The sequence below is a fragment of the Pimephales promelas genome, chromosome 21, assembly GCF_988280905.1.
Source record: "Pimephales promelas chromosome 21, fPimPro1.hap1.1, whole genome shotgun sequence".
In the NCBI taxonomy this organism is placed as follows: domain Eukaryota; kingdom Metazoa; phylum Chordata; class Actinopteri; order Cypriniformes; family Leuciscidae; genus Pimephales; species Pimephales promelas.
Genome location: NC_142789.1, coordinates 7,379,988 through 7,392,432, shown reverse-complemented (window position 1 = coordinate 7,392,432; position 12,445 = coordinate 7,379,988). Strand labels below are relative to the sequence as shown.

Here is a 12,445-nt window from a genome sequence, read left to right as displayed (position 1 = left end):
TATTTAATCAGCAACAGGACTTTTGTAATGATACGTTTGGTCATAAACTTTCATTATGCAAATTGCAAACACATTTAAAGAGTTCTCCAAATCAAAGATCTACAATCTGCGGATCAATACACTTCTCTCCGAAATGGTTGGAAATTAAATTAAATTTATAAGATCAATTTGACAAGATAACTGACAGGGCTGTTTAAACAGTGACAAAATGCATGTAACATAACTAAAGATGCTATATTGACAGAAGTAATTTGTCCTAAAACTTGTCTTCTCTTCTGATACACACTCTTCACAAAAACAGTTCATACTTTTAGGGCATAGTATAAGTAGGAGAATTGGGACACAGCACATGTCTACATGCCTAAATGGATTCAGTGCTGTCATGTGATTGGCTGTTTAGATGTGCATATTAGTTGAACAGGTGTACCTAATAAAGTGAGTGTAACTTCTAAAATACTTGGGGAAGGAGCATAAAACAAATTTTATATGCCCAATTTTTTTTTTTCCTAAATGTTTTATAAAAATAATAATAATAAAAAAAAATGTAAGAATTTCAGTTCAACTAGTTCAACATCATGTGGGCTATGGTCTATTCCATTTAAATGCACACAGGCTTTAGGAATGTGTTTTGTGTGTTGTAGGTCCATGTTGCTGAGTGAAATAGAAAAAGAGGAAAGAGAGCGGCGATGGTATTACTCACAGCTGCAGGGTTTGTCTCAGAGATTGGCTGAACTGCCACGGCTCGATACGGTAAGCAACCTAAACATCTTGCTCACTGATAGGACTGTGTGCATCTGTAGCCAAAAATGAGGTCACCTGGTTTTGCTGCTAATAACCACAGACTGTCCTAAATGTAGATTTTTGGTAATCAGATTACTGGTAGATTTCAGGAAGATTTCAGGTAATGCCCTTGTCTAGTTTGAAATAACAGCTATGATTCTTAAAGGGCTAGTTCAGCCAAAATTGTACATATAGTAATAACAGTAATATTACATGCATAATTACATGCAGCTAACCTTAAACCGGTATTGTTCCAAACCAGAATTGACTTGAAATGGTCTTTTTTTCCATTTAATACAACAGGGGAAGTTCATCAGAATGTTTATGCTGCTCTTTTTTTATAAAATAAATGCTTTGTATAGAATCATAGATTAGTTTCAGTCTGTAATATATGTCATGTCTTTAGAAATTTGTTTTTGTTCTTAAAATAATGAACATGGTATGTGTGCAGTTCATTATCTGTGCATTTTTCTGTGCTTCACAGTTCTCCTTGCAGGTGGATTTCATTCGTCAGCAGCTAGAGTTTGAAGCTCAGCAATTGCGTTCCGTGATGGAGGAACGTTTCGGGACCAGTGACGAGATGGTGCAGAGAACACAAGTAAGAACAGATTATAGATTAAATGCCATGTTTCCATCTACAAAGATCCAGCTGTAAATCCAGCTTAAGTGTCACGTGTCAGTCACAACGGGGTTACGCTTTTATCAACTGCAAATCTATCACTCACTGTGTCCCCAACCAGGCTTCTAAAACCTCCTTAACCAGCAATACACCCTTGGTCAACCAGCTTTATCAGAAAAAAAACCAAACAAAAAAAAACATGTTGGATGAACTGTATGGCTAAACTGGGTTTTGTAGCAGAGATTATATGCTGTAAAAAATAGCCTTCAAAGTATTGCTATCAAACCATTAGAATGTTGCAGATGTTGTATCATTAATCGCTGCATGTGTTTCTGCGTACAGATCCGTGTTGCTCGGTTAGAGCAGCTGGAGAAAGAGCTTCATGACGCCCAGAGCTCGCGTGGTCCTCAAGAGAAGAGTGCTCTACCAGAGACTCAGGTGACACATATTCCTTAAATGATCAAAGATATGCCACTAGTACATATTAAATTGTTCAAAAATACTTAAAAAAAAGCAAATGATAGAGACAATAAAGAGAGCTCTTCTTCAATGAATGTTTTCATTTTCTGAAATACAATTAATTTTGATATTTTTAGTGTTAATAAAATTCAGATATTCAAATATTTGTCTGGAGATTTAAATATATAAAAAGCATTATTTTAAAGGCTGAAATTACAGGATTTTTTTTAATAACTTTAAATAAGCGAAGCAGTTTTTTTCTGCTAAATCAAAGTCAAGTGTAGGAATTTTAACTGACATGCAACCATAAAACAATGTCCCAAGGTATTAAGTATCACATCAACTGTTCTGATGAATTTATATTGTTCATTTTAAATATATATATATATATATATATATATATATATATATATATATATATATATTTAATACATTATATTTAATAGTTCCAACCCTTGACATTAAAACTAGAAATCTTAAAAATGTTTTTTCATAATTTTCTATAAACTTAACAATAATTTGTAATTTATAATACTTCAGTGAAGACAGGAACTTTTCAGGGTCACACTCATTATTGATAGAAAGAAATAACACTTTGATGGCTTAATTCTGGTTATTTATTTGGTAAAATACAAATGATACAAATACGTTTCTACACTGTTTTTTAATCTCTCAATAGTGGCATTTTCACAGAACAATTTATAGATGCTGTAAACTACTGAGGGTTTGCCATTACCAGGGGCAACACAAAGCCACAGAAAACAATGTTGACTGAACCAGCATGCTGGAAAAGTCTGAATAAAAATGTGACATTAAGAGCACACAAGTAATGGATTGAGGATGTAAAAAGTAATTGCATAACAGCATGCCGATGTACACTCACCTAAAGGATTATTAGGAACACCATACCTTTCACCTTCAGAACTACGTGGCATTGATTCAACAAGGTGCTGAAAGCATTCTTTAGAAATGTTGTCCCATATTGATTGGATAGCATTTTGCAGTTGATGAAGATTTGTGGGATGAACATCCAGGGCACAATGCTCCCGTTCTACCACATCCCAAAGATGCTCTATTGGGTTGAGATCTGGTGACTGTGGAGGCCATTTTAGTACAGTGAACTCATTTTCATGCTCAAGAAACCAATTTGAAATGATTGGGGATTTGTGACATGGTGCATTATCCTGCTGGAAGTAGCCATCAGAGGTGCATGGGCCATAAAGGGATTGACATGGTCAGAAACATTGCTCGGGTAGGCCGTTGCATTTAAACGATGCCCAATTGGCACCAAGGGGCCTAAAGTGTGCCAAGAAAACATCCCCCACACCATTACATCACCACCACCAGCCTGCACAGTGATAACAAGGCATGATGGATCTCATTCTCTTTACACCAAATTCTGACTCTACTATCTGAATGTCTCAACAGAAATCGAGACTTATCAGACCAGGCAACATTTTTTCAGTCTTCAACTGTCCAATTTTGGTGAGCTCTTGCAAATTGTAGCCTCTTTTTCCTATTTGTTGTGGAGATGAATGGTACTCTGTGGTACTCTTCTGTTGTTGTAGCCCATCTGCATTAAGGTTGTGTGTGTTGTGGGTTCACAAATGCTTTGCTTCATACCTCGGTTGTAACAAGTGGTTATTTCAGTCAAAGTTGCTCTTCTATCAGCTTGAATCAGTCGGCCAATTCTCCTTTGACCCATTCTCCTTTGACCTCTAGCATCAACAAGGTATTTTTCCCCACAGTTCTGCCGCATACTGGATTTTTTTTTCCCTTTTCACACCATTCTTTGTAAACCCTAGAAATGGTCATGCATGAAAATCCCAGTAAACTGAACAGATTGCGAAATACTCAGACCGGCCCGTCTGGCACCAACAACCATGCCCAGCTTAAAATAGCTTAAATCACCTTTCTTTCCCATTCTGACATTCAGTTTGGAGTTCAGGAGATTGGCTTGACCAGGACCACACCCCTAAATGCATTGAAGTAACTGCCATGTGATTGATTGGTTGATTAGATAATTGCATTAATGAGAAATTAAACAGGTGTTCCTAATAATATTTTAGGTGAGTGTATATTATATTACAGGGCTAAAAGTGAAAGTAATAATAAAAAATATAGATTGCAGTTAGCATTAATTTGACTTAAATAATTATTCAGAAATGTATGTGGTTTCCACTGTAGTGTAGCATGACTGCTCTGCTACATAAAATATTATTTTTAATATTTATGGTCATTAAATAGAATTTGTAATTCAGTGTTTAACTGATGTAAATGTGACACAGGTTTGATATGGGTTTTCTGCAATGGCTACTCAGCTCATGAAAGGTGTTATTCTTCTAGAATTTTTTTATACTGCAAAGAATTCATTTATACTGAATCTCACCTGGCCCTATCTCTCAGAACAGGCTGGTACCGAATGTTGCTATGGAAAAAAAAAAAAAAAAAAAAAAAGGGGGTTTGCCCTCTGCAAGCTGCCTCCTATTGGCTGCTCAGTATCTGGGATGGTTGGCAAGTGTGACGCTGTAATTTAAAGCATAGCTCTCTGGGACTAAAGGATTCCCACCGCAGCATAGTCATGTCTGCTCAATACTGCACCAGACTGACAATGAGCTCTTGAGAACTACGTACTGTTTAATGATGCTGAGAAATCTAAAATGATAAAGTCAGGATATAATGAAACCTACAGTACAAGGTTGCTAAACTTGCCATTTATTCTGTGTGCAATGAGTAAAGCTTTTTAAGGGACCTACACTATACACTTTTCAACTCATTCTACATGTTTTACTATTTTGCACATTTTAGAATATTTGTCATCAAAACTATGAATTCATGTCGAAGTATGTGGATTATGCAAATAGTTCAGCATACCAAACCTATATGCTAAGAAACAATTGTAACCAGGTTATTTGTTATGCAAAGAAGGAGGCGGGAACCGGCGAACGTTTTAACCATGGGCGTCAGTTTGGTTTGAAATGTGCTGGGGGACAGAGACGTATTCAGAAGGGCATTTTCAAAAGTGCTAGGTACAATGATGCATTCATTCTTTTTTTCTCTTTCGAGTTCATGTTTTGAAAGACGATGTCCTGTAGCTTCCTGATGTATATAAATAAAAATGGTAACACTTTATTTTACGACCCGCAAACAACTGTGTAAGTACACCGAAATTACGGTGTACGTTTCTGTAATTATAGTGTACTTCCGTCTAAGTATAAGGGAACAATATTTTAAGTTTGGGGTAATAAAGGGGTAACAAGCACCACTTTAATTTACAGCCCGCAGGAGTTACACGTAACTACGCAGAACAAGGGGGTAACAAACGCTACTTACTATGTAGTAAAACGAAACAACACTTTTTGCAATGTAATTACAGAGAAAGGTACTGTTATCAAGAAAACAAAACAACAACAAAAAACAAAAACAAAAAAAAAAACGTTTTAATTACACAGTATATTTGCCCTGACATTTAAGTGTCATTGCAATTCAATGGAATAAGGTAAGTTTACCACATGTTACGGTCTAAATTAAAATCATAGCAGAAACAAATTATTTTGACTTTTCTAGTAATCTAGTGAGAAAAGCCAATACATATATATATATATATATATATATGTTTAATTTTCAACAGATGTCAAAATTTATCCTGAACATGTTTTGCCAGAAATGTGATACATTTTATAAAAAACAGACGTACAAACTTTGCCTGGAATATTTTAACAGAATATAGGTACCTGTTATTTTTTAACTAATTAAATAATTTGCTTGTACATCTGCTTGTTACCCCCTTATTACCCCAAACTTAACATATTGTTCCCTTATACCAACACTGAAGTACACCATAATTACAGAAATATACACCGTAATTTCAGTGTACTTACGAAGTTATTTGCAGGTTGTATATCTGCTTGTTACCCCTTTATTACCCCAAACTTAACATATTGTTCCCTTACACGGAAGTACACTATAATTACAGAAACGTACACCGTAATTTCGGTGTACTTACACAGTTGTTTGCGGGTCGTAAAATAAAGTGTTACCATAAAAATGAGCACAATGTCCGAGTATAGTGAGTAGAGTGTATAAGCCCTTTATTGCATATGTATAGTTTCAACCCGATCTCACGACCAAGTCGTACGAATTCGACGAATGATTAAAAAGTGGCTAATTCGTAACAATTCATATGACCTCACTCGTACGAATTAATACGATTTTGCTAAATCGTACATATTTTACGAATTGGCCAATTCGTATGAATTCGTACGAATGACCTACCCCTTACCCCGTCCCTAAACCTAACCATCACGTGGGTTTAGACAAATCGTTTGAATTAGTACGAGTGAGGTCGTACGAATTAGTACGAATTAGCCACTTTTTAATCATGCGTCGAATTCGTACGAGTTGGTCGTGAGATAGTGTTGATAGTTTCGTATAGTTTTTTTTTTCCCCTCATCAAAACCAATGATGTTTATCAGTGGTTGAATTGATATAATGTTTATCAGTGGTTGTATGTTTTGATGAGGGAAAAAAATATACGAGAGCGGATTAGAACCCAACCCAGAGAAACCGGGACACGTTTGTGTGCAGTTTGATTTGTGATTTCACCGGAACGAATCTCCGCAACGGATTGAAGCGTGTTTCCGAGAGAAGACAACACATTTCAGTGCTAGATCGCCTGTTATTTAACAAACAAATTAAACGAATGCTGTTAACTGGAGATGTTTTATTTGTATTGGTACAGCAAGATGTTTCAAAAGTGGTGGGAACAAAATCGACCCTGGCAAAAAGTGGTGGGGACATGTCCCACCCAGTGGCGCAAAAAGTGGGTATGCGCTACATGCGGCGCATAGGGGCGCAGCACAATGGGGGGCGCCAAAGCGATGGTAAAAAAAAAAAAAAAAAAAAAAAAAAAAATTATATAGGCTATATTGTATTTCTATATGTAGCTGCCGTTGTGCGTTTCTAAATCTAGAAAATCTAATTTCTGCATTCCTTCAATGTTATATAAAATTTTAGATGACTAACAGCCAGGCTAGAGTAGGCGCCCTCAGGGGGCGGGTAATATCGCGAGCGGGCGGGGGCGCCGTGAGCGCTGAGCGAGCAGGAGTTGTCGTCGAAAAAGATGGATAAAACAAAATGCTGTGGGGCTAAAAATAGAAAAAGAAAGAGAGAAAAGGAGATGGCATGTCAACTGATGCGACAGCAGCTAAATAACTGCATGCATTGCTGAAAGCCAACAGGTAGGATTTAAAATGTGACATCCAGGCATGGCCATCGAGCCGTTCTCATCCCAAAGCGCCATATAGGACGCTTTTGCAAAAGCGTAAATATCCAACGCACATGGCACCCTTTAACGTGAAATGGGACGCAGATATATTTGGGCAGAAGGCGCCCCCTAGTGGTCTAACCCTTACCCTACACCTTACCTAAACTTAACCCTAACCGAAGCGTCTCATTAGACGTTAAAGGGTGCCATGTGCGTTGGATATTTACGCTTTTGCAAAAGCGTCCTATATGGCGCTTTGGGATGAGAACGCGTTGGGCCATCGGGACTACCGGGAGATTCCCGCTGGGCCGACGTGCTTTTCAGCCAATACATTTCATCCTTTTTTAATTTATTTGTTTTAACGGCCCACAAAACTCATACATCGGCGGCCCATTTGTTTGTTGTTTGTTTTTGTTTTGTTTTTTGCTTAATTGGCGGCGCTGTGCTGGTGTAATGCATTGGTCAAAAAAAGTCAGCTTTAGTTTTTTTTTCTGACACACTGGCCCATGAAGTCATTATGCGCTTATATCTTTCAACTATAGAAATTAGTGCAAAACTAATTATGAAAGTTTCCTTTATTTTTCTGTGCATTTGTTTTACAATAGCCTTTATGGCTATTAGGCCTATCATGGGATTAATATTATAACTATTATTATGTAGGCCTAGTAGTGTAATGTAGACAGACACTAACTAAAAGAGGTTCAAATTTTTCTCTGTTTAATTTGCACCCTGAATATGGGTTGGAGCTTTTAATTTTGAACTCTCAAAGTGCACCAGACTGCTGAATTTAACATTACAGAACGCAAAATTTTCTTACGGGGGAGCGTGCCCCCGAACCCCCCTAGAGAAACAGAGGTCCACCTACCACAGTTTTACCTAAAATCCTGTGAGAAACACTGGTATTGCTGTTCCAATGGAGCTTATAGTTTTCTTTGGGGGGGGGGGGGGGGGGTGGGGGGTTCATCAAGGTGGAGTAGCTATAATTGTGTTAATAAACGACAATTTTGCACTTATTTTTTTCTGTTAGCTCTCATTTCTTCCTACTCACTTATTACACAGCACACTTACATTACATTTATTTTTCCTTTTTTTTTTTTTTTTGGGGGGGGGGGGGGGGTGGGGCGCTAAAATTGTTGCTGCATACCCCTCTGAAACTGGGTAGTTGCGCCCCTGGTCCCACCCGTCCCCCCCCGTAAATGACACCTATGGTTTTAACACTTTAATTATGAATAAACACAAAACGAAAGTAAAAGCGGCAGCCCCGTGTGGATGACTGCCGCACACACATAAACAAAACAATAAAACATAACATAATGTCCAGGCTTGGACCTCTCTCGTCCTTCACATGTCATCACCTCCGTGAGAAATGCGAGACTGGTGCGGTGCGCAGGTGACGCTCATTAGCAATCACGTTCTCACTCCCTGCTTCCCAAAACAATATTTTATTTTAGGCACCTTTTTGTCTAAATTACAGCTTTGCGCCCTGTATGTTTCACATGTATTTTTGGCTTTTGGTAGCCGCCTTGCTATATACTGTAAAATAAAATATACTGTAAAATGTAAAATAAAATATAATATAAAATATAAAATAAAATTAAAATATAATAAAATAAAAATAAAATATAGTGTAAAATAAAATAATAATAATAGTAATAATAATAAATTAAAATGTTTATTTTGTAAATGAATTCATGTTTACAATTAATGATTGTATTTAAGGACATTAAAGCTTATTTTAAGTAGCCTATTAAAGCATTTAGGTAAAAAAAAAAAAAATAACTGAATACTACTTGCATTAAAATCTACAAAATTGTATTCTGAAAACTCTAGAAGATAATTTGAGCTATATCTGTATCCGTGTATGTAGTCTAGTTGTCTAGGGATTGCATTTATAGCACTGGTGCCAAACGTTGCCATAGTGATGGGTTTGAGCATGCAATAATGAATCAAGTGCTTTGCCATTAGTGGTGATTCACTCTCCACATGCAGAGGGTGTGCAAATGCTCAATCAAACTGAAACAGATTTTAAACAGGAAAAAAAAAAGATTGCTATTGTATCTTCAAAAGGTATTTGGTACTTTATTGCGAAGAATATACACCCTATCAATATGTGTGGATCATTCTTACAAAAGCACATATTTACTTTGCTGCTTTAATAAATATGAATGTGGTAAGTCAGAAATGTAAACCAAATGTACAAAATTGGAACAAATAATAAAGCATACTCTCTGTGTTCATAGAACACTGAGTGCCTCCCAAAAACATCTGTCCCTGACATGGATACTGGAAACACTGGTGCTTTGGAAGCTTCTGCAGAAACAGGGAGCAAAGTAAGACCTTTGTTGTGTGTGTGTGTGTGTTTTTTTTTTTATCAAAAACAACTATAAACCAGCTTACAGTGTGTTTCCGAATTTATTTTACTAAGGGGCAATATTTGATTTCTATAAACATAAATATAGACTACTGGTCTATGCATTTGCACTTCATACTTGAATAAATGCATTGAAATAAATTTAGTTGCAGCACAGTTGCCTCACCAAAGGATAGGTAGACACTAAATTAATCATAGGTGTGAGTTTGAAAATATCTGTGAGTACTAGCCTTGTGCTGAACTGGCCTTCAATCCATCCAGTGTGTTTCCTGCTTTCGGCCCTGAAATAGCCTCCAGCAACCCTGTGCGACCCTAAATAGGAGCCGTTTGAAGAAATTTTTACTTTAAAGGGGCCTTGAACCATATTTAAAAAAAAAACAAAACATAAATATCTCTGATGTTCACTTATAATGTTAGCAAGATTTTTACATCAAAACCAACAGGCTATTTTCTATCCTGTTGACCCTCTCTTTGAAACACTCTATTTTGATAGGTGTGGAAGTAAATGCCCCCTGCTATGATTGGGAAACAGTTCTGCATATTAAAATAATTTTCAGCATCCCCGCCATTTATTTTATTTCCGACCCTTATATACAGTAAACATAACGATTTTATGTGCAATATTGTAAAAGACTATTGTACAACATTAGAGCAATAATGAACTGTAAGATAATATATGAAGAGTTCAGATGCAAAAGCCTCTAAATGCCATTTGAAATTTTCTTCTTTAATGATGATTTTTTTATCAAACTTGTATATTTAAGTTTAGTAATTTCACTTAAATAACAATTAATAGGTAATTATCATTGCCATTTAAGTGAAATCGCTGAACTTAAATATACAAGTTTGATAAAAATTATCATTCTAGAAGAAAATTTCAAATGGCACTTAGAGGCTTTTGCATCTGAACTCTTCATATGTCTCATATATACTGTTTGGATTGCAGGTGGAGATGGTATTTTGGCTACTCTCCATGCTGGCCTCTAGAGATCGGGAAGAGATGTCCCGTACCCTTTTGGCAATGTCAAGCTCACAGGAAAGCTGCATTGCTATGCGCAAGTCTGGCTGCGTCCCACTGCTTGTGCAAATACTACATGAGGGAGGCACCGGGGAGGCAGCTGGGGCAGGAGGCTATAGTCGGGAAGCCCGTTCCAGAGCCAGTGCTGCCCTTCACAACATTGTGTACTCACAGCCAGATGAGGGCCAAGCTCGACGTGAGATGAGAGTTCTTCATGTACTAGAGCAAATCCGCTCACACTGCGAGAATGGCTGGGACTGGATAGAGAATCATCTAAGTACCCCTTCACCTGGTGGTGGCAAAACTACAGGTGAGCCCTGGTTAAGTAAAAAAAAAAAATCATAAATATTGTTACAATGATATACAATGATTAACATAATTATAAATTTTGTTTGATATCGTCAGAAATCCCTGAGCCAGTGGATCCCCAGATATGCCAGGCCTTGTGCTCAATAATGAAGTTATCTTTTGAGGAAGAGTACCGCAGGGCAATGAATGAACTAGGTATGGGAATAGAGTTTATCTAAATAGACCAAAGAGCAATAGAGTGTATAATGTGGTTAAAAACACTGAAAATGTGTATCTTTTAGGGGGGCTGCAAGCCATTGCAGAGCTAATGCAGCTGGACCAGGAACTGTATGGCATGCAGAATGAGCCAATCAATATGGCCCTCCGGCGTTACGCAGGAATGGCACTCACTAACCTTACATATGGAGATGTCGTAAATAAGGTAAATGTTCAAATTATTGCATACAAGTATGGAATGGGGTCATTTCATTCCTATACTTATACAATCAGTGCCCAATATTAAGTTATTGCCACATTGGTCATACATGTTTTTACTGAAATGTATCCAAAATTAAATATTGCTAAATAATTAAACAAAATATAAATGTGATGATCAATGGTAAGTTAATTTTGCAATTATGATAATGCATAAATTCAGTACCAGACTGTATGACACAGGCAGGCTTTTTTAAGCTTGTCTTCTTGTGAGGTTGACAAAATCCTTTTTATTTACTTTTTCAGGCTACTCTTTGCTCAAAGAAAAACTGTCTTCAAGCCATTGTTGCACAGCTTGGATCTGATAATGAGGAATTACAGCAGGTGCATAAGTTACTTTTCCAAATAGCTAACCATTAGATGAACTTTAAGAACAGAAGAATATAATAACAGAGTTTTTACTATCACTATTTTTTAGGGCTGGGTAATAAATATCGATTTCTCGATATTAATCAATTCTCATTTTTACAAACCGATATCGATTCTTAAATCTCAAGAATCGATTAGTCATCCTGTTTCATTTATGAATGAGACATTGTATCGCGGCTGCACGCATCCAACAAAGCGCAATAATCTTTGTCCTTTGTTACTATTGATATGAAACAAAGTCTCAATTTTCAAATTACGTCCATTTTCTTTAGGAATTCAAAAACATAAATAGCGTTTTGGCGCTGTGGCGTGAGATCGCTCTGGCGCAGCTCCAGAGAAGCAGCAGCGCTGATCTCTCTTCCGGGTTAATAATACCGGTCACAGCGCGAAATAAAGATGAATGAGCACCTGAAAGTGTGTTAAAAGATAGAGTACAACTTATCGAAATCCGTATCATGTCACATTGATTCGCTCAATCTGCGTTTCAACCGTGGAAAGACGTCAGTTAAACAGCTTGTTATCAATGTCATGTAGCCTATCGTCATATTTACCTCAGAAAAAACGCACATAAACTCATTAGTCCACACTCGTTAGTGTTCTTCAATATTTAATGCATATTTGAATACATCTGGCAAGTTTTTATGACAGCCACCATTTAAATGTTTATATTTCATATAATCTTCTTATTATAAAAATAAATAAAAGTGTAATTTAAGTGTTTGTATAGCTACAAAACAGTTAATTGTTACCTTCATATTAGGCTAATGAAGCCTAGTAGGC

General features: G+C 36.8%; 1 protein-coding gene across 1 annotated transcript in view; it reads left to right on the top strand.

The window, feature by feature from the left end:
• Positions 1-12,445, top strand: part of apc2 (APC regulator of WNT signaling pathway 2) — a 54,692-nt gene that overhangs the window by 34,427 nt on the left and 7,820 nt on the right. Inside the window, exons 5-12 of the mRNA XM_039653578.2 lie at positions 642-750; positions 1,265-1,378; positions 1,742-1,837; positions 9,365-9,454; positions 10,442-10,823; positions 10,919-11,017; positions 11,104-11,243; positions 11,543-11,620. Of these exons, the coding sequence (XP_039509512.2) occupies positions 642-750; positions 1,265-1,378; positions 1,742-1,837; positions 9,365-9,454; positions 10,442-10,823; positions 10,919-11,017; positions 11,104-11,243; positions 11,543-11,620 (1,108 nt within the window). The remainder of the gene's footprint in view (positions 1-641; positions 751-1,264; positions 1,379-1,741; positions 1,838-9,364; positions 9,455-10,441; positions 10,824-10,918; positions 11,018-11,103; positions 11,244-11,542; positions 11,621-12,445) is intronic.